Source organism: Carlito syrichta, unplaced genomic scaffold, assembly GCF_000164805.1.
Source record: "Carlito syrichta isolate Samal-C Ts95f unplaced genomic scaffold, Tarsius_syrichta-2.0.1 Scaffold169207, whole genome shotgun sequence".
Lineage (NCBI taxonomy): Eukaryota > Metazoa > Chordata > Mammalia > Primates > Tarsiidae > Carlito > Carlito syrichta.
Genome location: NW_007113303.1, coordinates 414,312 through 439,540, shown reverse-complemented (window position 1 = coordinate 439,540; position 25,229 = coordinate 414,312). Strand labels below are relative to the sequence as shown.

The following is a 25,229-nucleotide window of genomic DNA, read 5'->3' as shown; positions in this document are numbered from 1 at the left end:
ATACAAATATGCTTCGTTCAGGCACCCTTGTTAATAAGAGGTGTCTCCCCATCCCCAGACAGATACTGACTACCATTAATCCCATCAAAACCATCTCCCTTAAGATTTGTATTTTCACATTAGCATTTTCTAAGACACTCACTTAGATTCTAATTCTCACTAGCGGCGGCAGTATCTTTAAGATGACAATGCGCACGTTTTTCGTTTGTTAGGAAATAATTACTAACATATATTTTAATTTGGGTCCTTAGCACATGCTGCTTTGTACTGTTCCTAGTTTATTTTGCTAGTCTGTTCCTTAATGGGACCATATCTTGTAACTTTTTTTTTTTTTTGAGAAGGGATTTCACTCTGTTGCCTAGGCTGGAGTGTAGTGGCATGCTCCTGTCTCTCTGCAGCCTCAACTTCCTGGGCCCACAGGATGCTTCTACCTCAGCCTCCCTAGTAGCTGAGACTACAGGTGCACACTACCACTAATTTTAGAAAAGTTTTTAATAGGGACGGGGTCTTACTATATTGCCCCGGCTGGCCTCAGACTCCTGGACTCAAGTGATCCTCCTGGCTGGACCTCACTAAGTGCTGAAATTACAAGTGTGAGCTACTGTGCTCGGCTTAGCTTTTTATTTTTTGTACACTTAGAGGTGCTTTCTGCATATGTTATCTTTGTTTAAATTATGGTTCTTGACTAGGCATGGTGGCTCAAACCTGTAACCCCAGCACTTTGGGAGGCGGAGGCAAGAGGATTACCTGAGCTCAGGGGTTCGAGACAAGCTTGAACAACATAGCGAGACCTCATCTCTACGCTAAATCAAAAAATTAGCTGGGCATGGTGGCACATGCCTGTGGTTCCAACTACCTGGAAGACTGAGGCGGAAGGATCACCTAAACCCTGGGTGACAAGAGTGAGACTCTGACCCCCAACAACAACAAAAAAGTATGGTTCTTGACTGTACAAGCATTTTTCAGTCTTTTCCCTAACTGGGTATGTATTTTAAAATTTTGGGTAAACATTGAAATGGAACTCTTAAAATATAACCATGCTTTTAGAGTGAAGTTCTAATAAAAAGTGTATTTTGTCAGCCTGAGATCACACAGTAAACTCTGAATTGTGCACCTTAGAGCGACTTTTACTTTTACTGCTACATTGAAACCTCTCTGATCCAGATCCTAGTAAGCTGTGTGTAATAACAGTACAGAGGTGTGGCCTAAAGTAGATCTTTTCATGATTCATGTTTTATCTAAGTAAATATATCATATGAGCTAGGTCATGGAGAGAGTTTTCTCACTGCTTAATATAGTAAATCATTTTTAGTTACCAGCATGTTACGTGGTCAGCTTTCACTGACTTCCATGTAGTTCTGGTTTATTACCATATAGCTGTTAAAGCAGATTCCCTATCTAAAGGCCCGTAGCAGGAAACTTATCTTTGGCAAGGCTTGAGAAGCTGTAGTTACCAGATAATGAAACACTATTGCATTTCTTTGTAAATATTATGGAATGATGACTTTTCAACAAGCCACATACTTTTCTTACAGCTCTCTGTGTTTCCCTTCTCTGTCCATCCTAGGACTTAACTAAATAAGAGGTGCTTGATTCTGTCCATCATGTTCTTTGCTACATGTGTTTTGTTTATCCCTTATGCTAGAATTATGGATATCACACTTTTAAGAAGTTAGATAAGAGGAGTTTGGTTGTAGGCGCCCAAAGTTTGTTTCTTTAGTCTTTCCTCAAAGGGGGAAACACAATTTATATTTTCAATGGGCAAACCACTTTATCCGGCCATCTTAAAATCCAGCCCTAATTGATCAATCAATGAAGGGCGACGTATTTTGTATTGCTTTGCTTCCACTGACTTGAATGTCTCAAAGCCTATGGTTCAATACCTGGGTTTTACTCATTAGCATTTAAATGGAGAAAAAAAAATTATCGTCTAGGTGGATTTTGCCGGTTATGTTCTGTCGGGACAAACAGATGATGTGTTTAAGAATTGTTTGTGCCAGAAACGATTTGCAGAAGCCTGCAGGAGTTCTTCCCCAGCTTTCCCTGAGAGTCCAGGGACATTCCTGCAGCCCCAGTTGGATGGACGTGATTCCTTCTCTTCGGTGCCTTCCGAGCCTTCCTCCTCATTTTCTCCAATCTTTCTCTTGGTCTCTGTGCATGTGTGCTCCGTCAATGAGCATGAAGTGCCAGTGACTGGAGGCTGGCATGAGAATGCGTTCAGACTTGCTTGGCCATCTGTCTTTGGGCAGAGGTGACTGGGTTCCCTGTATCTGAGGACAGCAGACAGCCCTGCTCTGTTCCTTGGTGACCGCTTGGGAAGTAAACCCCTGAAGCAAACTGGAGGGGTGAGAGAGGGCTGGAAGCTGGTCCAGAACCATAGTATTAATAATGAGATCCAAAACTTAGAGTACTATGTGCCAGATAGGAAGTACTGTACACAAGCTGATTTTCTCAACCCTCAAACAACCCTATGAAATAAGTGCCGTCATTATTATTTTTTCCTAACTGCTAGAATGTATGGGAGGGTAATTGAGGCTGGAAAAGGCAAGTGTCTTAGTCTGTTTGGGCTGCGGTAACAACCAAATGCATTGCTCACAGTTCTGGAGGCTGAGAAGTCCCAGGTCGAGGCATGGCAGGTTGTGTTTGATGAGTGCCTGGCTTTCTAGCTACCTCCTCGAGCGGTGGAAGGGACAGACAAGCTCTCTGAGGCCCCTTTGATAAGGGTGCCAGTGCCATTCGGGAGGGTACTCTCATGACCTGATCACCTTCCAGATGTACCACCTGTCATCTCTGCCACACTGGGGATTCAGTTTAAAATACACATTTTAGGGGGGCACAAACGTTCTGACCGTAGCACCAAGTAATTTGCTCTAGTGATGAGTTAAAACAAAGACTGATGGGTCCACAAATGAGTCTCATTCCCAGACCGGGAGCACCCTCCCTTCTGGGGATTTTGTTGGCCCAGGGAAGGAGGCTGGAGTGTCACTCATGTGTAGCTCTCTCTGCTCCAGTGAACAGAGGAGTACAAGAAATTGTAACGTTCTAAAATTGGAGATAAAGGACACTGAAGAGGTTGTCTGATTCCTCCCCTCCCCTGGCGTATGAATCTTTCTCAAATATTTCTGAGAGTTCTTCCAGCTTTTGCTGGAATGCCTCAATGATTAAGGAACTTGTGCTAAAGAAGTTTTTCTTTTCTTTTTTTGAGTTGGGGTCTCACTCTGTTGCCCAGGCTGGAGTACAGGGGCACAATCATGGCTCACTACAGCCTCTTGAGCTCAGGTGCTCCTTCTGCCTCAGCCTTCCCAGCTGCTAGAACTACAGGTGTGTACTACCTCACCAGCTAAGTTTTTTGTAGAGATGAGGTGTTGCCCAGTCTGGTCTTGAACTCCTGGGCTCAAGCAATCCTCCTTCCTTAGCCTCCTGAAGGATGGGGATTGCAGGCATGAGTCCCTGCGCCCAACCTAGAGAAAGCTTTCTGACGCAGACCCAGCTTCCCTGTAACTTCCATGCCCTCCACAGTCCTCTTTCAAGCTCTCCTACCCCCTGTCCTGCTCCCTGATTACGGGTACTGTGCCTTTGAGTTACCTCTGGCTGCCGGAGAAGTCAAGAAAGGCCATCTTGCCTGGTCTGCCATTTCTGACTTGGTGGCACATGAAACCAGAGTTCTCTTCAGAGGACAAAGCAGGGAGCTAAGGGTTTGTGCGTGGGCAGTCCTCCTCCAGTGGGAGCTGGCAGCTTGCTCACATACTCACCCAGGAGCTCGATGCCTGAATGGCTTGTGACCTGGCATCCATCTCTACCTCTGGATGGAAACATGTTTACTGTGGCCTGGGGGCATGCCAGACAGGATTTCTGCCCCGGTGTTTCAGGCAGGATCCTGGAGTTGCATCCCACTGTTGACTCAAATATACATTCAAGTCCCTGTAGAAGGTGGATGAGATCGCTTCTGGCATTATAATAGAATTCTTCTGTTATGCTGTGTCTGGGTGAATACGTGGGCTTGTCTCCCACCCACAGGTGTGTCTCCTGGGAGCAGGGTGAGGATGCTCCAGATGACTCTTGCTCCCTAAGGAATGAACAGGATGGCATGTGGCCGCAAGCACCTGCATGTGTGGTCCTTTGCTGGGTTCTCCCTGTTGTCTGGTGGGTAAGGTCGTGGGAAAATGTTTTCTTTCCATTGTTCGATGGTGTTGACTGACTTTCTTGAACAGAAATGGTAGCTGAGGAATCTGTGTCCTTCCTGTGACATGACGCGCTTCTGCATCTTCCTCGTTCCTCCGAAACCCATCTTCTTCCCCTTTCTCCTCCCGCAGATCCGCCAGCAGACATGATGAGCATCAAGGCCTTCTCGCTGGTCTCTGCCGTGGAGCGGGAGCTGCTGATGGGCGACAAGGAGCGCGTCCACATCGAGTGCGTGGAGTGCTGCGGCCGGGACCTCTACGTGGGGGCCACTGACGGCTCCATCTACCACTTCCTGCTAGAGGAGAAGCCCGCGCCTGCCGGGCCAGCTGTGTTCACGGCCACCAAGCAGCTGCACAGACACCTGGGTTTCAAGAAGCCGGTGAGCGAGCTGCGTGCGGCCTCGGCCCTCCACCGGCTGCTGGTGCTGTGCGACAACTCCATCACGCTGGTCAGCACGGTGAACCTGGAGCCCGTCCCCTCGGGGGCCCGCATCAAAGGGGCAGCCACGTTCGCGCTGAACGAGAACCCCGTGAGCGGGGACCCGTTCTGCGTGGAAGTCTGCATCATCTCCATCAAGCGCAGAACCATCCAGATGTTTCTGGTGTACGAGGACCGGGTGCAGATCGTCAAGGAGGTGTCCACCCCGGAGCAGCCGCTGGCCGTGGCCGTGGACGGCCACTTCCTGTGCCTGGCGCTGACCACTCAGTACATCATCCTGAACTACAGCACGGGCGTCTCCCAGGACTTGTTTCCCTACTGCAGCGAGGAGAAGCGGCCGATCGTCAAGAGGATTGGGAGGCAGGAGTTCCTGCTGGCGGGCCCAGGAGGGCTGGGTGAGGAAGACTCGCTGGTGGGGCCTGTTCTTCTTGGGGGGGCTCTGTGAACGCATGGGGACGTTCCCAGCGAGAGAGGAGCTGGGCAAAGTAGATACCCGTGAAGGGTGTCGGCCAGCATTCGAGATGTGCGGCCAGATGTGCAGAAGCACATACCCAGCGTTTGGGAAAGTCCCATTCGATGGTTCTGTGAATGGGGGGTGAGTGGAAGAGAAACAGACTGTTCCTAAAAGCAGTTTTATTTCACGTAAAGTGGAGCTTGAAGGGCCCTCTTTTGGGAAAATTCTGTGGCGTAAATAACTACCAAAAATTATCCTCCGTGAGGCTTCCTTCTAAGGTTTTCCCATGTGGGTGGGTTTGTCACTTGATTGGTTTTGCTCTTCATTCTAAAGAGTTGAGGTAGCTGGCTAAGTGTTTTCAGATGTGAAGTCTTCACTCATGTGTTCATAACTTTCTGTTTTCTTTCCTCTCATTTCATCCCACAGAAAAGTTTTTAGAGGCTAGCTCCTTGAAAGTGGCTTTGGCTCTTCTTGTGTGGCCTCGGCTCGTTCTCTAGACTGTCTTCTCAAAATTAAGAATCAGAGCTATTCACATGAGCGGTGTCTTCTGGTATTCTCTTTCTGTCACGGGCGGCTCATATTAGAATTAGCGTATATGTGTATGTTATGGGGGTGCTTGTGAAAGTGAGTCCATTTTAATGCTGTTTTTTTTTTTAATGGAGAATACAGTGGAAAGTACAGAGAGTTCTCCTGCATTTCCTGCCCACCCAGTGTCAACATCTCCAGTGACAGTGGGACATTGGTGACAGCCGAAGACCCTGTCTTGGCCCATCATTCTCGTTGAGTCCCTGGTTTATAGTAGGGCTTACTCCTGGGGTTGTATGTTCAGCGAGTTCTGACAAATGTGTGATGACACATATCCCCCATGATGGCATCATACACAATCTTTTCATCACCTTAGAACTCTTCTGGGCTCCCTCATTCATCCGTCCCCTCCTCCAGCAACCACTCGTCTTTTTATGGTCTCTGTAGTTTTGCCTTTTCCAGACTGTCATATAATTAGAAACACATAGTATGCAGCCTTTTCAGATTGGCTTCTTTCACTTAGTAATATGTACTTAAGGTTCCTCCACGTCTTTTCATGACTTGACAGCACAAATCTTTACTGTTTGAAGAAAAAATTATTGACCCCAGCCAATTATTTTCTTCAAAAAAAGTGAAGAATTTGTACTAGGAGTTGTTTTTATTGTAGACGATATATTTGTATAAACAGAAAAGACAGTAGCATAATGAACCTGAGGTGGCCATCACCCAGCATCAAGCGTTGTCAGTTTCTTTATACATCTTTCACTTCCTCTGCTTGGTGTTTTGAAGCAATTCTCAGACGTCATAGCATCTCATCTCTAAATATTTTAGTGTTTATTTCTTTTTTTTGTTGTTTTTGTTTTGTTTTGTTTTTTGTTTTTTGAGTTGGAGTCTCACTCTGTTACCCAGACTGGAGTGCAATGGTCGCTCCTGGCCACCGCAGCCTCGACCTGCTGGGCTCTGGCGATCCTTCCGCCTCAGCCTTCCAAGTAGTTGGAACTATAGGTGGGCGCTACCACGCCCGGCTGATTTTTTGATTTATTGTAGAGATGAGGTCTCGCCAAGTTGCCCAGGCGGGTCTTGAAACCGCGGGCTCAGGCAATCCACTCACCTCAGCCTCCCAAAGCACTGGGATTACAGGCTGAGCCACTGAGCCCGGCCTAGTGTTTATTTCTAAGTTACAGCTACTTAAGATACCCACAAAACTCTTACACTCCTAAAAAAAACCTGACAGTAACTCCTTAATTTCAAATATGTCTAGATGTGAGTAGTAGAGAGACACATAATATAAACATAGATCTATGTTTAAGTATTCGTAGGTTTGTTTTTTGGTTTTTTTTTTTGCTTGTTTGAATCAGTTTCAAATAAGGCCCATGCATTGCAGTTGGTGGATCTGTTATACTTCTTTTATCTAGGTCCCTGTTCCCTCTCATTTTATTTTTCTTTAATTTTTTGTTGAAGAAATTGTATGGTTCCACCTATAATCTCCCACAGTCTGGATTTTGATGATTCCACCCGTTTAGTATCGTTTAATATGCCTCCCTGACCTCTGTGATTCCTGCAAATGGGTACTTGGGAGACTCAAGGTGTTGTTTTTTTCTTATTTCCTCGTTTTGGGGGAGAGCGAGGCTACTACATAGTGGTAGGGTGCTTCCATCCCAGGTTACATAATGCCTTTTTCTCCTGTGTGTGATGTTAATAGCTTTTAGTGGTTATTGCCCAGATCCATTCAATCATTAGGGGGCTGCTCAATGGTGACATTCTATTTCTTTCATGTCCCCCTTCATATATGATGGGAAATGCTTCTGGGAAGAGAAGCTTCCCCTTAACTGTTTGCCTTAACTGTTTGGCTACCCTTTGTGTTTTGTATAAACAGGCTGAATGGGGCAAAATACCTTGCCTGACTATTTTTTGTTTTGTTTTGTTTTGTTTGGAGTTGGGGTCTCACTCTGTCGCCCAGACTGGAGTGCAGTGGCATGCTCCCGGCCACCGAAGCCTCCACCTGCCGGGCTCCGGCGATCCTTCCGCCTCAGCCTTCCAAGTAGCCAGAACTACAGGCGCGTGCTACCTCGCCCGGCTATTTTTGATTGATTGTAGAGACGAGGGCTTGCCAAGTTTCCCAGGCTGGTCTCGAACCCTCAGGCTCAGGCAATCCACTTGCCTCGACCTCCCAAAGTGCTCGGATGACAGACTGAGCTACCGAGCCTGGCCGGGCAATTTTCAATAAGAGAGTCCCTTCTGTCTTCCAGAAATGACTTTCAAAACAGCGTTATTATTAATTCTTGAACTTGAATGTACATCATGCGCTTGGTTCCCTCCATGCCTGGTGGGGTTTTATTTGGGTGGATTCACCAATGTCTTTGAGACTTCCCTAGAAATCGGATAGCTTCCCTGACTTCGGGCATTCCTGCTCTGGGTCTGGTTTCAGCCATCTCTCCAAGGAGCGCTGATGTTTATAGACAACAGTCTGGGAGATAGAGGTGCTTGTTGTTCATTGTTTCCAGGCCTTTTTAGCAGACAGTGCTGGGATGTATGCATTTTTTATTTTTATTTTGCTTTTTTGGAGATAGAATCGTGCTGTGTTGCTCAGGCTGGTCTCGAACTCCTAGGCTCATGTGATGCTCCCACCTTACCTCCCGAGTAGCTGGGACTACAGGTGCTACCACATCCAGCTAAGTTTGTTTTTTAAAAGAGAACTGCATCGTGAGGTCATATTGCTAGAACCATTCCATCAGCATATCTGTGTCTCCTTTCAACCACATCAAAACTCTTCTCTACCACCCCAACAGAATTATTCTTGGATTTATCCCGTGGTACCCAGCACAGAATAGCAGGACCAACACTACTGTTTCTGCAGTATAATGACTGGAAAAAGTTTGATGGTTTGTGGTTCTTTTTATCCTTCGGGTGTTAGGAATATACAGTCAAATTACTGCATTTCAAAGTCACTTGGAAGAGTTCCCCTAAATGTGGTTATGCCACCAACTGGATGTACAACTTGATTGGTTGGTTTCGTTTCACTTTTGATTTTTAGACTTTGCTTTAGTTTATTTTTTTTTTATTATATAAATATTTACAAGGTTCCAAGGCAAATGGATACGGCAAGATCTAATCAAAGAGGTCTAGCGTATATCCTGTTTTTCACTTAGTCTCTCCCTCCCCCATGGGTAACTTTTATTTGGGGAGTTTATCCTTTTATTTTAAAATAAAACATAGACACAAATATGTGTCTCCCTCCTTGGCTCAGTGGTAGCGTGCTTTATTTCATCTGCTTTTTTAACTTACTGTATCCCGGTGCTCACTTCGTAAGATAATCTAGAGGTGGTGCTCCTGCCCTTCTGCAGCTGCGTGCTACTGGTCTGTAGCTATTAATAGGGACTTATCTGTATGTGTGTGTTTTCAGTGTATCTATGGCAAAGCTTTCCAGGGGTGAGATGGCTGAGTCAAAGTGTAATGCGGTGTATTGGCAGATTTCCCCCTCGATTATTATTTCTCTCCAACGACCTGTGACGCTGCCCGTTCCCTCCAGCTTTGCCAGCAGAGTATATTGTCCACTTGTACATTTCTGCCTTGGTGCACGAAGAATGGTTTCTCAGTACAGTTTTAATTTACAGTCCCCTGTTATGTGCAGGGTTGAACATTTTTCAAGTTTAGAACCATTTGCATTTCTTTACCAGGCAGTATATCTTCGTACTAGCCTTTTTTGGGAGGGAGGATTCTTTAAGTATTTAAGACGCCAGCTTCGCTGTTTTGTATGTTTTAAATATCTGCTTCCAGTTTTTACTATGCAAAAGCTTTTTACAAAATATCTATATAATCTTGCCAGGTATGGTGCATGTGCCTGTAGTTGCAGCTACTCAGGACTGAGGTTGAAGTGGGAGGATTGCTTGAGCCCAGGATTTCAAGGCTGCAGTGAGCTATGGTCATACCTGTGAATAGCCACTGCCCAGGTTAAACACAAATTCATCGTGTTTTCTGCTAGTACTAGTGTGGTTTCACGTCTTATAGTGAAGAGTATAAGGAATGATAAACATTCAGTTTTTGCGGGGGAGGATAGGAGGGTGGGGAGGTGTGATTGACAGTAGTCGATATCTGCCTGGGGAAGGGGGCATACCTCATCGATAAGGGTACCTGCACGATGAATATTTGTATACGTAGCCCTGAAATGTACCCCACAATTCTAAATAAATAATAATTTTTTTAAAAGAAAACAAAAATACAATAAATACCAAAAAAAGAGGACTATAGACCAAATAAACCAATTTTTTTTAAGGAAAAAAAAAAACATTCAGTTTTATCTTTCGTATATGACTGTCCAATTCTTCCAGTACTCTCAATAAAGAATCCATCTTTTCCTCACCGATTGAGGCGGCCGCCTTTAACGCACACTAAATTTCCTTATGCCATCGGGCCTGTCTCTGTATTTTCTGTTTTGTTCCGCCAGTTAATTTTTCTATTCATGTGCCAATACCTACAGACTTTTGTGGTGTAAATATTTGACTCCAATATCCCCATGGTGGCTGTAGTGTTGGGATTGAAGGGAAATGATAGGGAATCATGTTTGGGTTGCATTTTTTTCCCCCAAGCTTACTCTGTCTCAGCTATGTGGACCTCATGCCAAGTGAACCAACTTTTTTTTTTCCTTTCCTTTTTTAAAAAGATTATTTTATTTTTAAAATGTGGGGCACAAATGAGGGTTAGGTACATACGTGGTCATCATACAGGTAAAGCGTGGGTGCCCTTATTGATGTCATGTGCCCTCCCCCTCCCCTGGCAGCATCCCACTACTGCCATTTCCTTTCTTGTAGTCTTATGATAAATGTTCAGGGTCCACTGGTGAGTGTGCATATTTGGCACTCAGATCTTTTTTCCTGTGATGAATCACTGAATATTATAGAGTCTGATTCCATCCAGGTTGCTGCAGATTTCATAATTTTGTTTTTCTTTGTGGCTGCCTGATATTCCATCATATAAATGCACCACATTTTCTTGATCCAGTCCACTTGTGGTGCGATGAACCAACCTTCTTAATTTTGGTTCTGCTTGCGATTGGTCCAGTTATAAGCCAATGGAAAGAGCACTTGTAAGGTCACGTGCACACTACCTACATACAGGTTCTCTATATGGTATGGTAACCACCACCATCTTTTTATGGCCTCAGAAGTTAATAGCTCGGACAAACTACTATATGAATATTTACATTCAATATGATGAATGTAAACCCTTTAAACATAGGAGGGTGCATTTCCATTCTGTCTGCCGCCCTTCTCCCTGAATATGACTCATGATTATTCCTGTTACTGCTGTGAATGTTTCACAAAGCAAAGCCAAAAGCGGTTTTCACTTGTGTGGACGTTTTCCTAATGCGATCGATTATCGTGACGACAAACACCGTCTTATGGTAATGCTTCTCGAAGAAGGCACAGAACTCAGCCACTGTTCACCCCCTGTGGTCCCCATCCCACCCCCGCTTCCCACCCCCACTTCTACCCCTGCTACTTCAGTAAGGGGTGGACTGAAACTTAGAGGGTGCACGACTGAAAGTAATGGTTTTAAAAGGTGTGGCACTTACATATTTGCGACATCTGCATGTTGACAGCACCTGCACTCTTGCACAGTAGACTCTTAGTACAGACCCAATAGACTTTTATCAACGGCATGGCAGGAATAGAATCAGTTGTTCATAGGGCGCCGCGGGCCTTCTGCGACCTCTCGTCCTGGATGCCCCATTTTCCAGCTCCCGCTTGCTTCTTTATTCTAGTGACAGCTTTGCTTTTCTTTTTGTGTAGATGCCTTTATTCTTGACCTCTGGTTTTTGCCTTTTTTTAATTTCAAGAACAGTAGCCGGGCCCCTGCACTGTGTCACCCATAGTCAGAGGATACCCAGCCTTAAGTGAATAAATTCAATGGTCCGGTTTTAATTCCAGGATGAGGCTGGACAGCGTTATCGGCGCCCATGGGACCTGACAGTTGTGCTGTCGGGGCATGTTATTTGACACAAAATTCAGCCCCATCCTCATGATTACTCCACGCCTGTCCCTTCGCTAGTTTGCATCTCACCAGGCACCCGGGTGAAGGTGGCATGCGCCATGCCCGTGGGTTGCTGCCCTTTCTTCTTTCAGCCCTGTTTAGCGGACCGTTGCCAAATGCACAGTCCAATGCGCTCACATAATCACCTCCTCGTAAACTCAGTCTCAATGCATTCTGCAGCTCTGCACCTCATGTTTCTTTCCTTCAGCAGTTTTGATGCTCTTTGAATATACTTTAGTGTTACTATTGTTGAATTAATGAACACTTTAATTACTATAAAGCACCAGAAATGCCAAACTCCATGCCTCCAGTTAATGTGTAGTGTTGTCCCGCCTCTGGAGCAGAGCCAGACGGCCCTTATTACTTGGTTTTACCTTTTAGATCTTGGTGTATTTTTTCTGTGTTTCCATTAAACTTGTGGCCTCCTCATCCACTCAGCATAACTCTTAGCTCTGGAGCACAGTGAAAACCAAACACCATCAGTAGCAGTGGTTCTTGGGTCTGCTCTGCAGAAATGTTCTTTCTTGCTTCGTCTTGAATTCTCTGGCTTTTTTATTTTATTTTATTTTTTTGCTCCATGGAACAACTTGTTCTGTTCAGGAAGAATGCTGTTATCCTCCCAGAAAGCACTTGAACTCCTGTCTCCTCTCGTCCAGTCTACACATCCTCCAGTTCTATGAAGCCATCCAAATTCCTTGCTTTGCTTTAAGCCAGCCAGTGCTGATGGTTCATGAGGCAGACAGCCCCATGGTGGCCTTTGACTCACCTTCTCTCTCGCCTCCCAGTAAGACAGATGCCAAGTTCCCTAGAGTCACCTCTGGGGTGTTTGCCCAGCCTTCTCTTGCACTGCTGGCTGCCTCTCTCACTGTCTCTGCTCTACTCTTGTGCTCTCCTGTGTGTACCATAGAAGCCATTTGTCTACTGCAGTAGTATCTAAGCCTTTGGAGGCAGCAGCATGCTCTTTTCAACGTGTTTTTTGTTTGTTTGTTTGTTGCCAACTACTTACTATGGAAGCTAAGTTAAAATGGATTGACTCTACTCGGTAGATATATTGACTTTGGCAACCCTCAGTCTCCTTGGTGGACTGTATACAGCTAAGTTGGAAATGGCTAGTTTAGTGTTTTATGCACAAGATAGATAAGCTGCCATCTGAAATGGAAGTTATTATTGACAAACACCTCATAGCAGTCTGTCTTGAATTGCAAAATTGATTCTATCTCTGTATTACAGAGTAGTATAGAGCCAGTTATCCAAAATCAGACTTCGGCCCTGAGTGTGGACAGTTCCTGATAGAATATCTGGTAGAGCACCTGGCGTCTAGTGGATTCTCAGTAAATATGTGCGGAATGAATGCATAAGGACAAACGATAACTTGGGGAAACCAGCTAGAGAACCGGATAGGAAAGAAAGCTTGCAAAGTGTCCTAATTGTTGGAGAGTAGCTTTTTCTCCACACGAGGACATGTGTTTCATAAAACTTCATGTGGGCTACATGGAAACATTTTTATAGCTATTTTTTTAAAATTCAGGAGGTACATGTGCAGGTTTCATCACGTGGGTTTTACTGGGTGATGGAGAGATTTGGGCTTTCAATGAACTCGTCACCCAAATAGTGAAACATGGTACTCAATAGGCAGTTTTTAACCCTTTCCCCCCTACCTTCTTCCCCTGTTCAGGGGTCCTCAGTGTCTGTTGTTCTCGTCTTTATGTCCGAGCGTACTTAGTATTAATATTTAGCTGCCACTTATAAGTTAGTACATGTGGTATTTGGTTTTCTGTTTCTTTGTTAATTTCCTTAGAATAACGGCCTCCAGCTGCATCCATGTTGCTGCAGATGACATGATTTCAGTCTTTTTTGTGGATGTATAGTATTTCCTGGTATATATGTACCACATTTTTCTTTATCTAATCCACCATTGATGGGCTCCTAGGTTGATTCCATGTCTTTGCTATTGTGAATATTGCTGCGATAAACTATCAGGTACAGGTGTCTTTTTGGTAGAACAATTTGTGCTCCTTTGGGTCTATGCCCAGTAGTGGGATTGCTAAGTCAGATGGTAATTCTATTTTTCTTCTTTGAGAAATCTCCAAACTGCTTTCCACAGTGGCTGACCTAGTTTAGGTTTCTACCAACAGTGTACGAGTATTCCCTCTTCTCCACAACCTCACCAATATCTGTTATTGTTTGACTGTTTAATAATAGCTATTCTGACTGGGTGAGATGGTATCTCATTGTGGTTTGATTTGCATTTCTCTGATAACTAGTGATGTTGAGCAGTTTTTCATGTTTGTTGGCCTTTTGTATGTCTTCTTTTGAGATGTGTCTATTCCTTGTTCACTTTCTAATGGGATTATTTTTTTTCTTGCAAATATATTTTTAATTGGAAGGAAATATCAGATATGCATTCTGGGTAAAGTAGTTTTCTTTTTTTTTTGAGTTGGTGTCTCACTCTGTCGTCCAGACTGGAGTGCAGTGGCCGCTCCTGGCCACCGCAGCCTCGACCTGCTGGGCTCCGGCGATCCTTCCGCCTCAGCCTTCCAAGTAGCTGGAACTACAGGCGAACGCTACCATGCCCGGCTAATTTTTTGATTTATTGTAGAGATGAGGTCTCGCTGCCCAGGTGGGTCTCGAACCCGCGGGCTCAGGCGATCCACTCACCTCAGCCTCCCAAAGGCACGGGTTTACAGGCTGAGCCTAGTTTTCTTCACAAAAATAAAGTCTTGTAGGCTTCTTTCCACATGCAGCATATATTATATTATCTTCCCTTTCTTGAACTATAAGACTATACAGGAAAATTGCATAGGGGGTTTCTACATCCAGACATATCTACCGGAAAAAGGTACCATGTTATGTGAAGGCCTAACTCCTTCTCTTATGTCTACAGGCATGTTTGCCACAGTTGCAGGGATATCCCAGCGCGCCCCTGTGCACTGGTCCGAGAATGTGATTGGGGCGGCTGTCTCTTTTCCATACGTCATTGCTCTCGATGATGAGTTCATCACGGTTCACAGCATGTTGGATCAGCAGCAGAAGCAGACCCTGCCCTTTAAGGAAGGCCACATCCTACAGGACTTTGAAGGTACTCAGATGCATGGAAATTTTGGAAATTTGAAGGCGGGGATGGGATTGGCAGTGGTGGGAAACTGCCAGGGGAACGGGGGCCTCACACCTCCTCAACAAGGGCACCTGCATAATGAACATTTGTGTACCTAACCCTGAATTGTACCCTATATATTCAAAATAAGAAAATTATTTTTAAAAACAGAAATCTTAGAAATTTACTTATCAACCCTTTTATGATGGTATCTCTTCAGTCAATGTTATTAAGGGCCCATTAGGAGCTAGGCTTGTGCTAAGCATAGAAGGAACACAAATGACTCTACTGCAGTGTCTGAGTTTCACGGCTGCAAGGTTAATAGGGCGACAGACATTTAAGCAAATAGCTCCAGCAGTTTAAGGACGTAACAGTGATGGAATAAGGCTCACTGGGAGAGAAGAGGAGGAAGTACTTCCTAGAGACGTGAGGCAGGGCTTCCCGAAGGAGATGATATTTGAGCCAAACCCTGAAGGATGAATAGGGATCAGACAGGCAGGTGTGTAAAAGAATCTCCCAGTGGAGAGAAAGATGCACGCACATCTGCGCAAGAGAGAGCCCTGGGCTTCAGGCCAGACAAGCATTCAGTGTGGCGGTGGTGCCTGGTGTGTGTAGAGGGGTGGTGTGGCCTGGGGCTGCAGCAGACTAGGGCAAAGTCAGGGAGGAACTTCGCTTGGTGTGTCAAGGCGAGTCAGCGGAAGGGTTTATTTTTCTTTTCCTCAGCTTTATTTTGAATGCTTTCAGGTATACCATTATAAGCTCTTCACCTGGATTCAAACGTGTTAACATTCTGCTGAGCCATTTGGAAGTCAGTGGAAGACACCACGACATTTAATCCCGAAATACTTCTGCGTGTTCCTCCTAAGAAGGAGGAAATTTTCCTACAAAACCACAATGCCCTTTTTACACCTAAGAAAACTGACATCAGTTGTGTAGCACCATCTCATGCCCTGTCCTGTCCATACTCAGATTTCCCTAGCTGTCTGAAGAAAGCCTTTTACCGTATGTTCTCCCACTGAGGAACAAATCTGGATTTATGCATTGCATATGCCACTTAAGGATTTTAGCTCACCGAACATTGCCCTTGCTGTGTCCAGGCTGTCTTCGATGCTGGGGGCACCAACTAAACAAGACGTGCGGTGCCCACCATTAAGTGGGTCAGACTCCAGCTGGGTCCCTGACACATGTGCTAGGGTAGCTTAGAGAGCAGTATTCTGGTGCTGTGCCTGTGAGAAGTGGGCGCGGCTGTCGCAAACACATAGAGGAGGAGGAGGAACAAAGTGGGGTAGGAACAAAGGGAGGCTTCTTGGAAAAACTGACACCAGGCAGAGGAGGAAGAGAAGCTCGTCTGAGTTATGAGAAGAACTGCTTTAGTGGTGATACCGAAAGCAGAAAGAAAAGATGGTTTAACTGCTCCCTGTGTACGGGCAGTGCCTAGCTGAAAGTTTCTCCAGAAGGGAGCCGAGTTTCATTTGAAAGCTTAGTAGGAGGAGGCCATCTTGGATTGATGTTCTGACACTTCCACGGGCTGCCTGTGGGAGGGGGTTCTCACAGGTAAGCTGAGGACAACAGCGTTGGCTGTTGGCCAGGCTAACTCGCAGGGCTGTGGGAAGGTGAAAGTGTCAATGGTGAGACCTGGAGGTATTTGGATGGTGAGTGAGGATGAATCTCATGACTCAAAGTATTGCATTAGACTCTTGTTTTTATGTAAACTGACTAACTCGGAGGGAAAATTATTTTTAAAAAATGTTACGCCAGGCACATCCTCATTCTTGTTGATAATGGCCCCTGATCGAGGTCTCCAGCTCATTGGACTGTATGTTTTATGTCTACCACATTGATTTTAAATGTACCAGCACTTTTGAATAAAAAGCAAAACAGCAGGTGTGATTGTTTGGAAATGTCATGTTAAGAGTTTGCCCTTTTATGACAGTTGACAGTATGGGAAGAAGAGGGAAGCATTATAACTTACACATTTTGTAGGAATTCTGTTGAGAAAACTGGGATGACATCGATCACCACATCAGTTAATGATTCAGGCTGGGGAAAGTTGTGTGTTTTCTTGCAGGCAGTGTGTATTTTTTTTTTCCCCTTGCCAACAATGTTGAATTCTTTCCAGGAAGAGTGATTGTTGCCACCAATAAAGGAGTTTACATCTTGGTTCCATTACCTCTGGAAAAACAGATACAAGATCTTCTAGCAAGTCGTCGAGTGGAAGAGGCTTTGGTTTTAGCAAAAGGAGCCCGGAGGAACATTCCAAAAGAAAAATTTCAGGTGTGTAATTAACTGGTTACAAGAAAGCTTGCCTCTAAGCTACCAGCTAGGAAACATCTGGATTTAACTAATGTACATCAACCTTTCCTGTATACTATAGGCTATACGCACTGATTTCGTATCTGTTATTTAATTTCCTGAGCAAACTCGCATTTTATAGATAAGGAAACAGACTCCAGGGCAGTCACACAGGTTAACTGAGGACACATAGCTAATAGTGGAGGAGTCAGGTTTTGAAATTCTGCTACTTTGTCTATGGGCTTATATTTCTAATCAGCTTAATTCTTCAACGGACCTACAGAGAAAAACGTACTTCTTATAAACCAAAAGAATGAGGTCAAGTTAATTTTAAAATTTGTCTTTGCCAGGATGGTACTGAATTAAAGTTGAGGTTACTATCCTCAAAGGGAAAAGCTTTGCTAACCACATTGATAAAAGTATCTAATATTGTAGGAACCCATCTAGTTGATTTCCTTGGGACAGAACTTTTAATATACTTTGGAAACACTGATTTTATTTGTTTATTTATTTATTATTATTATTTTTTAAAGAAACACTGATTTTAAATATAATTGGTATGTTAAATGTAATGGATATAAATCAGTTTTCCTAAAAATTATTACTTGATCAGTTGTTAGGTTGTTCAGGTTACTCCATACATTTGAGGGTAACAAAGCGTAATATTGATGTGTGTGTGATCTTCGTACACATATTTACACCGATAATTCAAAGTTTTCAGGAATTAACATCAGTCTGACTTCACACAGGACTATGTGATTGTTGAGGAATGAAGTCTGTTTGGTCACAGTTGCTTTATGCAGCAAAGGGTAGATTCTGAAAGCGAAAGAAGATAGGACTTGTGATTTATGGTCATGGCTTTGAAGGAGGGCGTCTTTTCTAATGTAAACATGAATAAACTTTTCATCTTTGATCCTAACTTTTAAGGCTGATATATTAGAATTCAGCAGGGGGCAGCAAAGGCAAAAAGAAGAAAGCTATTGTTAGTTCAGGGCCTGTGCCTGGGCTGAGCACTTCCCTGCATCAGTGGGAAACCTGCCATGACTGCCCTTGATCTTGGCTTCTCCCCTCCTGTGAGCTGCGCTCTGTGGATATGTTGGAGTCTGGGGGTCCATGCCAGGGTTTCACAGCTGCTGCTGGCCCCTTCTTGCACATACAGCATGTGCACACCTTAAGTGTGTGACATTTATTTACAGGGGCATTCGATGTTCTTTTTTTTTTTTTTTGAGTTGGAAGTCTCGCTCTGTCATCCAGGCTGGAGTGCAGTGGCATGCTCATGGACCAACGCAGACTGCAGACTGGACCTGCTGGGCTGAGGTGATCCTTCTGCCTCAGCCTTCCAAATAGCTGGGACTACAGGCGTGCGCCACCATGCCCTGGCATTCAGTGTTCTTTATCTGATATTTGCTTTTTTTCTCTTTGCTCCTTTCGCCAAGAGTAGAGCTACAGTCAGCAGGGGGTAATATTAGTCGTCTTGTCCGATCTGACGCCTCAGAGTTTATTTTTGTCTATTTCCTTCCTAACCTGCTCTCTCTGTTGCTCCTAACTCCTATGTCTGGCCCTAGAAGTGCACCCCTCGGGTTATCTCCAGTTCACCTGCTATTCTCAGTGTCTGTTGTCACTGCTGGTTTTCGGCCCCTTTTCATATTTTCTTGTGTTATCTTGGTGGCTTCCCTGGTGTGTGTTTGCAGTCCATCTTCTGTGCCACTGATGGAACGATCTTTCTTCAATGCAGACCAAGCCCTTGGCTGAAAATACGCCAGTGGGTGCCATGTTGCCCAGGCAAAGTCCACAGCATTGAAGCATGCCGTGATCTGGCCCTGCGCTGTTCACTGGCCTTCTTAACTTCTGTCCCTCCAAGGGGTGGAGGACAAAGAGGACAAACAACTCAGCCCTCTAACACGTCAGGCATTCCGCAAGACATTTAAAAACATTTTGTAAAAAATCCTCAGGAGAACTCAGTCGTAACCGGTATCCTCATTTTACAGACAAGATCCAAAGTCATGGCAGCTCAGGTCAGTCGTGCCTTGGGAAGGAGGGCTGGTGAAGTCGTGCCGGACCTCTGCACACGGCTCCTCTCGTTGTTCTCCCCATTTCCAGAACGTGCCTTGCACTTTCCCACGCTTCTCTGCCCTCCCGCTCCGTGCTTATTATTTCTGCTCGTTTCTGGCCCGTGGACTGCTCTACTCCGTAAAATACTGTTCAAATCCCTTGCCTACATGTGTCCTCTTGGTTCAGATTTCCCTTCTCATTCAGACAGAACCAAGAATTCCTCCCCCCGCCACACACATACTTCTGTGATTCCGTACAAGAGCCTTATGATTACATAACACCGCCGTGTTATTTATCAGTTCACTCCTTAGCCCCATGCCTGTCTCACTCTACTTCCTGGGCAGGTTCTTCTTCTACAAAGGAAGGGGCGAACGGGGGATTCAGCGCTTCCAGCTGGTTCTCCTGCAGAGCCGTGATCAGGGTTGTGCAACAGGGTGGTTTTATTTAAAGTGGAAATCAAAAGAGACCAACAAGACAGTATCGACCCCAACACAGGTTATAGAAATCACTTTTCCTGAGTGTGCATGTGTTTTCAAGGATTAGGCGTAACTCATGGCTGAGTACATTATTTGCTTTAATTTTGGGATGCTTTTGACCAAATGCTAGTCCCTAGGCTTAGAGAAACCAGCAAAGGAGAGGAAAAGAGGCCTGAGCTTAGTGGACTGGTTCTTCTCTGCTGCACGCCTTTCCCTTCATGTAAAGCATGGACTAGTTTTGCTTCACTGAGTTCTGAACTAGTGAGGGATTTCATCAGGAAGTTAACTGTGGGACTGGGGGGAGTATAGGATTGTTTCTTTTTTTTTGTGAGTTGGAGTCTCACTGTAATACCCAGACTGGAACAGTGGCATGATCGTGGCTCACTGCAGCCTCCACCTGCTGGGCTCAGGTTATTCTCCTACTTCAGCCTCCTGAGTAGCTGGGCCTTCAGGCGCTCATATGTCATCAGTTGTGCTAGAAATGATTTGGCTTTGCTTTTTTTTTTTTTTTTTAATCCTTAGGGAAAACCCCACTAGGGTGTACACTCAAATTACTCTTTTCAGGTCACTTAGGATAGTTCTGCTCTGTATAGTTCTGCCACCAACTCTTACACATGTAGCTAGGTTCGTTTGTTTTCATTTGACTTTTGTTTTCTAGGTATTGCTTTTCAGAATTTAATTTGTTTTGTAATTATATAGCACATTGACATAGTTCAAAAGTCAAATCAACAAAGTATGTTCAAATATACCTAAACTCCATTTCTCGCTTTCACTCCTTTCACTTACTCTTTTCACTGTATGGTTAGTTTTATTTGCTTGTTGTCTCTTTCTCTCTGTCCTATTTTCCCCCACTGCTCCAACCCCTCTTATCCCTTCCCTTCCTCCCACTCTCACTGTGTCTCTCTTCCTTCCTTCTTCCTCATCTTCTTTTGGTGTGTTTGTGTTTATATTTTTTTCTAATGGTTACCTTAATCGTATTAACTTTATAAAATCCCTTGGATTTTCTCTTTTTTTGAGAGGGTTTCTGCTGTTCGTTAGTTCCCAAATCTGAGCAGTGTTGAGATGAGCCATCACCTCTCGCCCCTCTTCCCTTCTTTTCCCCAGCATCTGCTTTGAAATAATAGCTCTTTATTCTCAGCTAATACCTGTAAGGCAGTCAGCAAGCATAGTGTCCTTTTCCTGTAGTCTCTCCTGTTTTAAATTTTAGATAATTTTAGTACCTTATCTAGACTTTTTCAGAGAATATAGCCCATCACATACTAGTATGCCCCCATTATATTTACAAGTCTTAGCTCTGTAGGCAAATATATGTTGACAGCTCACCACAATTTTGTATTGATGTGTCTCCAGTCATTTTGGTTTTCTGAAGCAGTCCTCTGCTCGATATTTCAGGATGGGAATATGGAAACGCTCCTCTGAGTTTGTGCTTGTGACAGTTCATCTGCAGCCTTTATACTTGGCTGGATATAAAATCTTTGATTCACAGTATTTTTCTTTTCTTTTCTTTTTTTTTTTTTGAGTTGGAGTCTCACTGTGTCGCCCAGATTGGAGTGCAGTGGCCGCTCCCGGCCACCGCAGCCTCGCCTGCTGGGCTCCGGCGATCATTCCACCTTAGCCTTCCAAGTAGCCGGAATTACAGGCATGCGCTACCACACATGATTTTTGATTTATTGTAGAGATGAGGTCTCGCTGCCCAGGCGGGCCTCGAACCCGCGGGCTCAGGCAATCCACTCACCTCAGCCTCCCAAAGGCACGGGATTACAGGCTGAGCCACCGAGCCCGGCTCGATTCACAGTATTTTTCAATGAGAAACTTAAGTATGTTCCACCATCATCAGGCATTGTACTTCAAGGTCAGATGACAGTCTGGATTTATTTTCCTTGTAGTGACTTGATCTCTTTGCTTGGATACCCAAAACGTTTTGTTTCTTTTAAGTTCAGTTTCTTGGTGTTGGCAGGCAAACCTGTGAAGCTCCCCCCCACTTTCCACTGGCATCCTTAGTCGCAGTGGTCTGCCCAACTCTTGAGTGGTGCCTGGTGGCCACATGGGGCACTCTGGCTGCTTGGCCTCACAGCCCTTTTGCCCTGTCTCTGCTTCACTCGGTTTCTGATGCTACCAGGTCCTACGGTTGGTGGCGGTCTGTCTCCATTGGCTTGTGCCCTCAGGCTTGTGGGGATGCCTTGTCACTTATTTTGTTATAAATGTTTCTGTGAGTTTTTGGTTTTGCTATCCAAATTGTTCTTTTTTGTTTGTTTGTTTGAAATGATGGTAAAATGCACATAACAGTATTTGCCATTTTAACCATTTATAAGTGTGCAACTCACTAGTATTAGGTACATTCACATTATTGTGCAACCATCGACACCATCTGTCTACAGAACTTATTCATCATCCCAAACTGAGACTCTGTCCCCAATAAACAGCAACGCCCCATCCCCCCTTTCCCCTGTTCTTGGAAACTTCATTCTACTTTCTTTTTTTTTTTTTTTTTTTTTTTTGAGTCGGAGTCTCACTCTGTCACCCAGGCTGGAGTGCAGTGGCACACCTCACAGCCACCACAGCCTCGACCTGCTGGGCTCCAGCGATCCTTCCACCTCAGCCCTCCAAGTAGCTGGAACTACAGGTGCACACCACCTTGCCCGGCTAATTTTTTGATTAATTGTAGAGACAAGGTCTCGCCAAATTGCCCAGGCTGGTCTTGAACCCCTAGACTCAGGCAATCCTCTTGCCTCCACCTCCCAAAGTGTTGGGATTACAGGCGTGAGCCACTCCATTCTACTTTCTGTCTCTTTGTGCTTCACGTAAGTGGAATCACACAATCTTTGTGACTGACTGACTTCACTTAGCATAATGTTTTCAAGGTTCGTCCATGTTTAGCCTGTCAGAATTTCCTTGTTAAGGCTGAATAATATTCTATTGCATGTTTTACCACACTTTGTGTATCCGTTCAGCCTTTAGCAGATTGTTGGGTTGCCTCCACCTTTTGGCCGTTGTGAATGATGCTGCCATGAACCAGTTCTCTTTTTTCTTTTTTTTTTTTTTTTTTTTTGAGATGAGACCAAGTTAAAAACCTGTATCCCCACTTTCTTGGTCATTACGAGCTACTATAACAAAATGCCATAAGCTGAGTAGCCTAAGCCATAGGCATTTATTTCTCACAGTTCTGGAGCCTGAGACGTCCAGGAGCCAGGGGCCTACAGACTTGCTGTCTGATGAGGGCCCATTTCCCGATTCATGGATAACTGTCTTCACATGGCAGAGGAAGAAGCAAGCGCTCTCAGAATTCTAATAAGGGCACTAGTCCCATTCATGATGGCTCTACCCTTGTGACCTCTTTAGTCCTAATCACCTCCTAAAGTCTATCACATCAAGGGATAGTGTTTCAGCATATCAGTATTGGGGTACACCAGCATTCAGTCCGAAGCAGCCATCATCTTCCCAGTTACTCTGGTTTCGGAACATTTTAAAATAATTTATAGCTGGGCTCGGGGGCTCAGCCTGTAATCCCATGCTTTGGGAGGCTGAGGTGAGTGGATTGCCTGAGCCCGCGGGTTCAAGACCCGCCCGAGCAACTTGGCGAGACCTCATCTCTACAATAAATAAAAAACATTAGCTGGGCGTGGTAAGTGCGTGCCTGTAGTTCCAGCTACTTGGAAGGCTGAGGCGGAAGGATCGCCGGAGCGCAGCAGGTCGAGGCTGCGGTGGCCGGGAGTGGCCACTGCACTCCAGTCTGGGTGACAGAGTGAGACTCCAACTCAAAAAAAAATTAATAATAATAATGATGTATTCGAAAACCTGGAATCTGTAAAGAAAAAGTTAATAAATTCACATACACACATACTCTCATATACACATTCTACATGGCAGAACCTACTGTGAACAAATTCAAAAGAAATGTCAAACTAAGAAAAAAAATAATTGCAGTTTGCAGCACAGAAAGAGGGCTAATTTTACCACTCTGAAGAAAGATGAATATGATCACACATTTTATAGAAAGTGAAATTGCCTATCTAATAAGTAAACGAAAAGGTGCTTTGTATCTCAAATAGAGATATGCAACATGAAAAATACACCAGAGCCTTTTTCCTTCATCGGGCTCCCAGAGATCAAATGGCTTGTTAGTGTCATACTGGTGAGGGCGTGGCCACTTGTAAGAATGTAGATTGAAACAACCTGTGGCAGCCAATTCGAGACTGTCAACGTTACAGCCTACAGCTCCACACCTAGAAATGGACTCTACAGATCTAATGGCTAAAACAGCAAATGGAGGAGGCTCTTTGCTCCATCTCTGTTTGTTACGAGCAACAACAAAACCTGGAGGCCGCCAGTGGGCTATGAATAAACACGTTATGGTCCAGTGGGTATTACGGTGCTGAGGAGTCAAGGAATCAGGGCCTAATGGATAACATTAGGATAGAACAAGTTAAAGCAAAGTTAAGCAAAGTGGCATGCGTAGCGTGCTGCCACGCTTAAGGTGGGGTCAAAGGATTCGCTTATCAAAACGGTGGCACTGATCCCCTCGGGAGGGTGCCTGCTGACTGGGGTCAGGAGTGGGAGAGCTCACTGGATCCCTTTGGAATGTCTTGAAATTTGAACCACATGAATGTATTCGTTGGAATTTTGAATTTTAAGAAGTAAAGAAGAAAAAAATACATGAGTATGGTTGTTTTTTGATTTTTGGTTTTTTGGGGGGTTTTTTTGAGTTGGAGTCTTACTCCATTGCTCAGGCTGGAGTGCAGAGGGTATGCTCACGGCCACCCCAGTGTCCACCTGCTAGCCTCTGGCTATCCTTCTGCCTCAGGCTTTCAAGTAACCGGAACTACAGGCGCGTGCTGCCATGCCTGGCTAAGTTTTTAATTTATTGTAGAGATGCAGTCTCACCAAATTGCCCAGGCTGTTCTCGGACCCATGGGCTCAGGCAATCCCCTCATCTCAGCCTCCCAAAGTGCTGGGATTACAGGCTCGAGCCACCGTGCCCGGCCTGAATATGGTTCTAAAAAAATCAAATAGCAAATCTCCTTTTTTTCCTGTGTACTGCATCTTTCTATCAGCCACCAAGATCACTGATTTCCTTGTGTACCTTTCCTGAGCATTTGAGCCTTTTATTTTGGTAAATTTTCTTATGTGTGCTTCCTCTTTTCTGGCCCCCGCAATGCCCACTCTCGGATTTGTCTCCTCTTCCTGCTTTGCTGTGTCCATTGCAGTCTTCCTTCCAGATCAGAGCTTCCCAGTTTGTGTTTCACCAGACACTTGTGCAGGAACGGTACGGGGCAGGGGGTGGGAAAAAGGGTGCAGAGTGGGAAGAAGGCTCGTTTTGGAAAGTTAAATTCATTGGATTTCTTAACCGAAGGCTTTCTCAGAGCCTTTAACATACTAATATTTACTGCCACTCCCTAAGAGGTTACATATCATATATTACTATAATTTTTTAATCTTTCTGTGAATCCCCCCAAAAGGACATACATGTATAAAAAGTATTTTATTTTATATATGTTATAGTTGGGTATTTTATATATACAGCATGTACATGCAGTTTATATTTTTTTTGTATTGACATTTACATATATAGACACATATACATAGGTGGTCACCTGTTTACAAACTTATTCAGTCAGGACAGATTGCCTCTTTTATTTTATTTTATTTTATTTTTTGAGTTGGAGTCTCACTCTGTCGCCCAGACTGG

General features: G+C 44.6%; 1 protein-coding gene across 4 annotated transcripts in view; it reads left to right on the top strand.

The window, feature by feature from the left end:
* Window positions 1-25,229, top strand: part of TGFBRAP1 (transforming growth factor beta receptor associated protein 1) — a 70,313-nt gene that overhangs the window by 21,131 nt on the left and 23,953 nt on the right. For all 4 annotated transcript variants that reach the window (XM_008051249.2, XM_008051247.2, XM_008051248.2 and 1 more), the window contains 3 exons: window positions 4,314-5,015; window positions 14,514-14,708; window positions 16,843-16,997. In XM_008051249.2, the coding sequence (XP_008049440.1) occupies window positions 4,314-5,015; window positions 14,514-14,708; window positions 16,843-16,997 (1,052 nt within the window). The remainder of the gene's footprint in view (window positions 1-4,313; window positions 5,016-14,513; window positions 14,709-16,842; window positions 16,998-25,229) is intronic.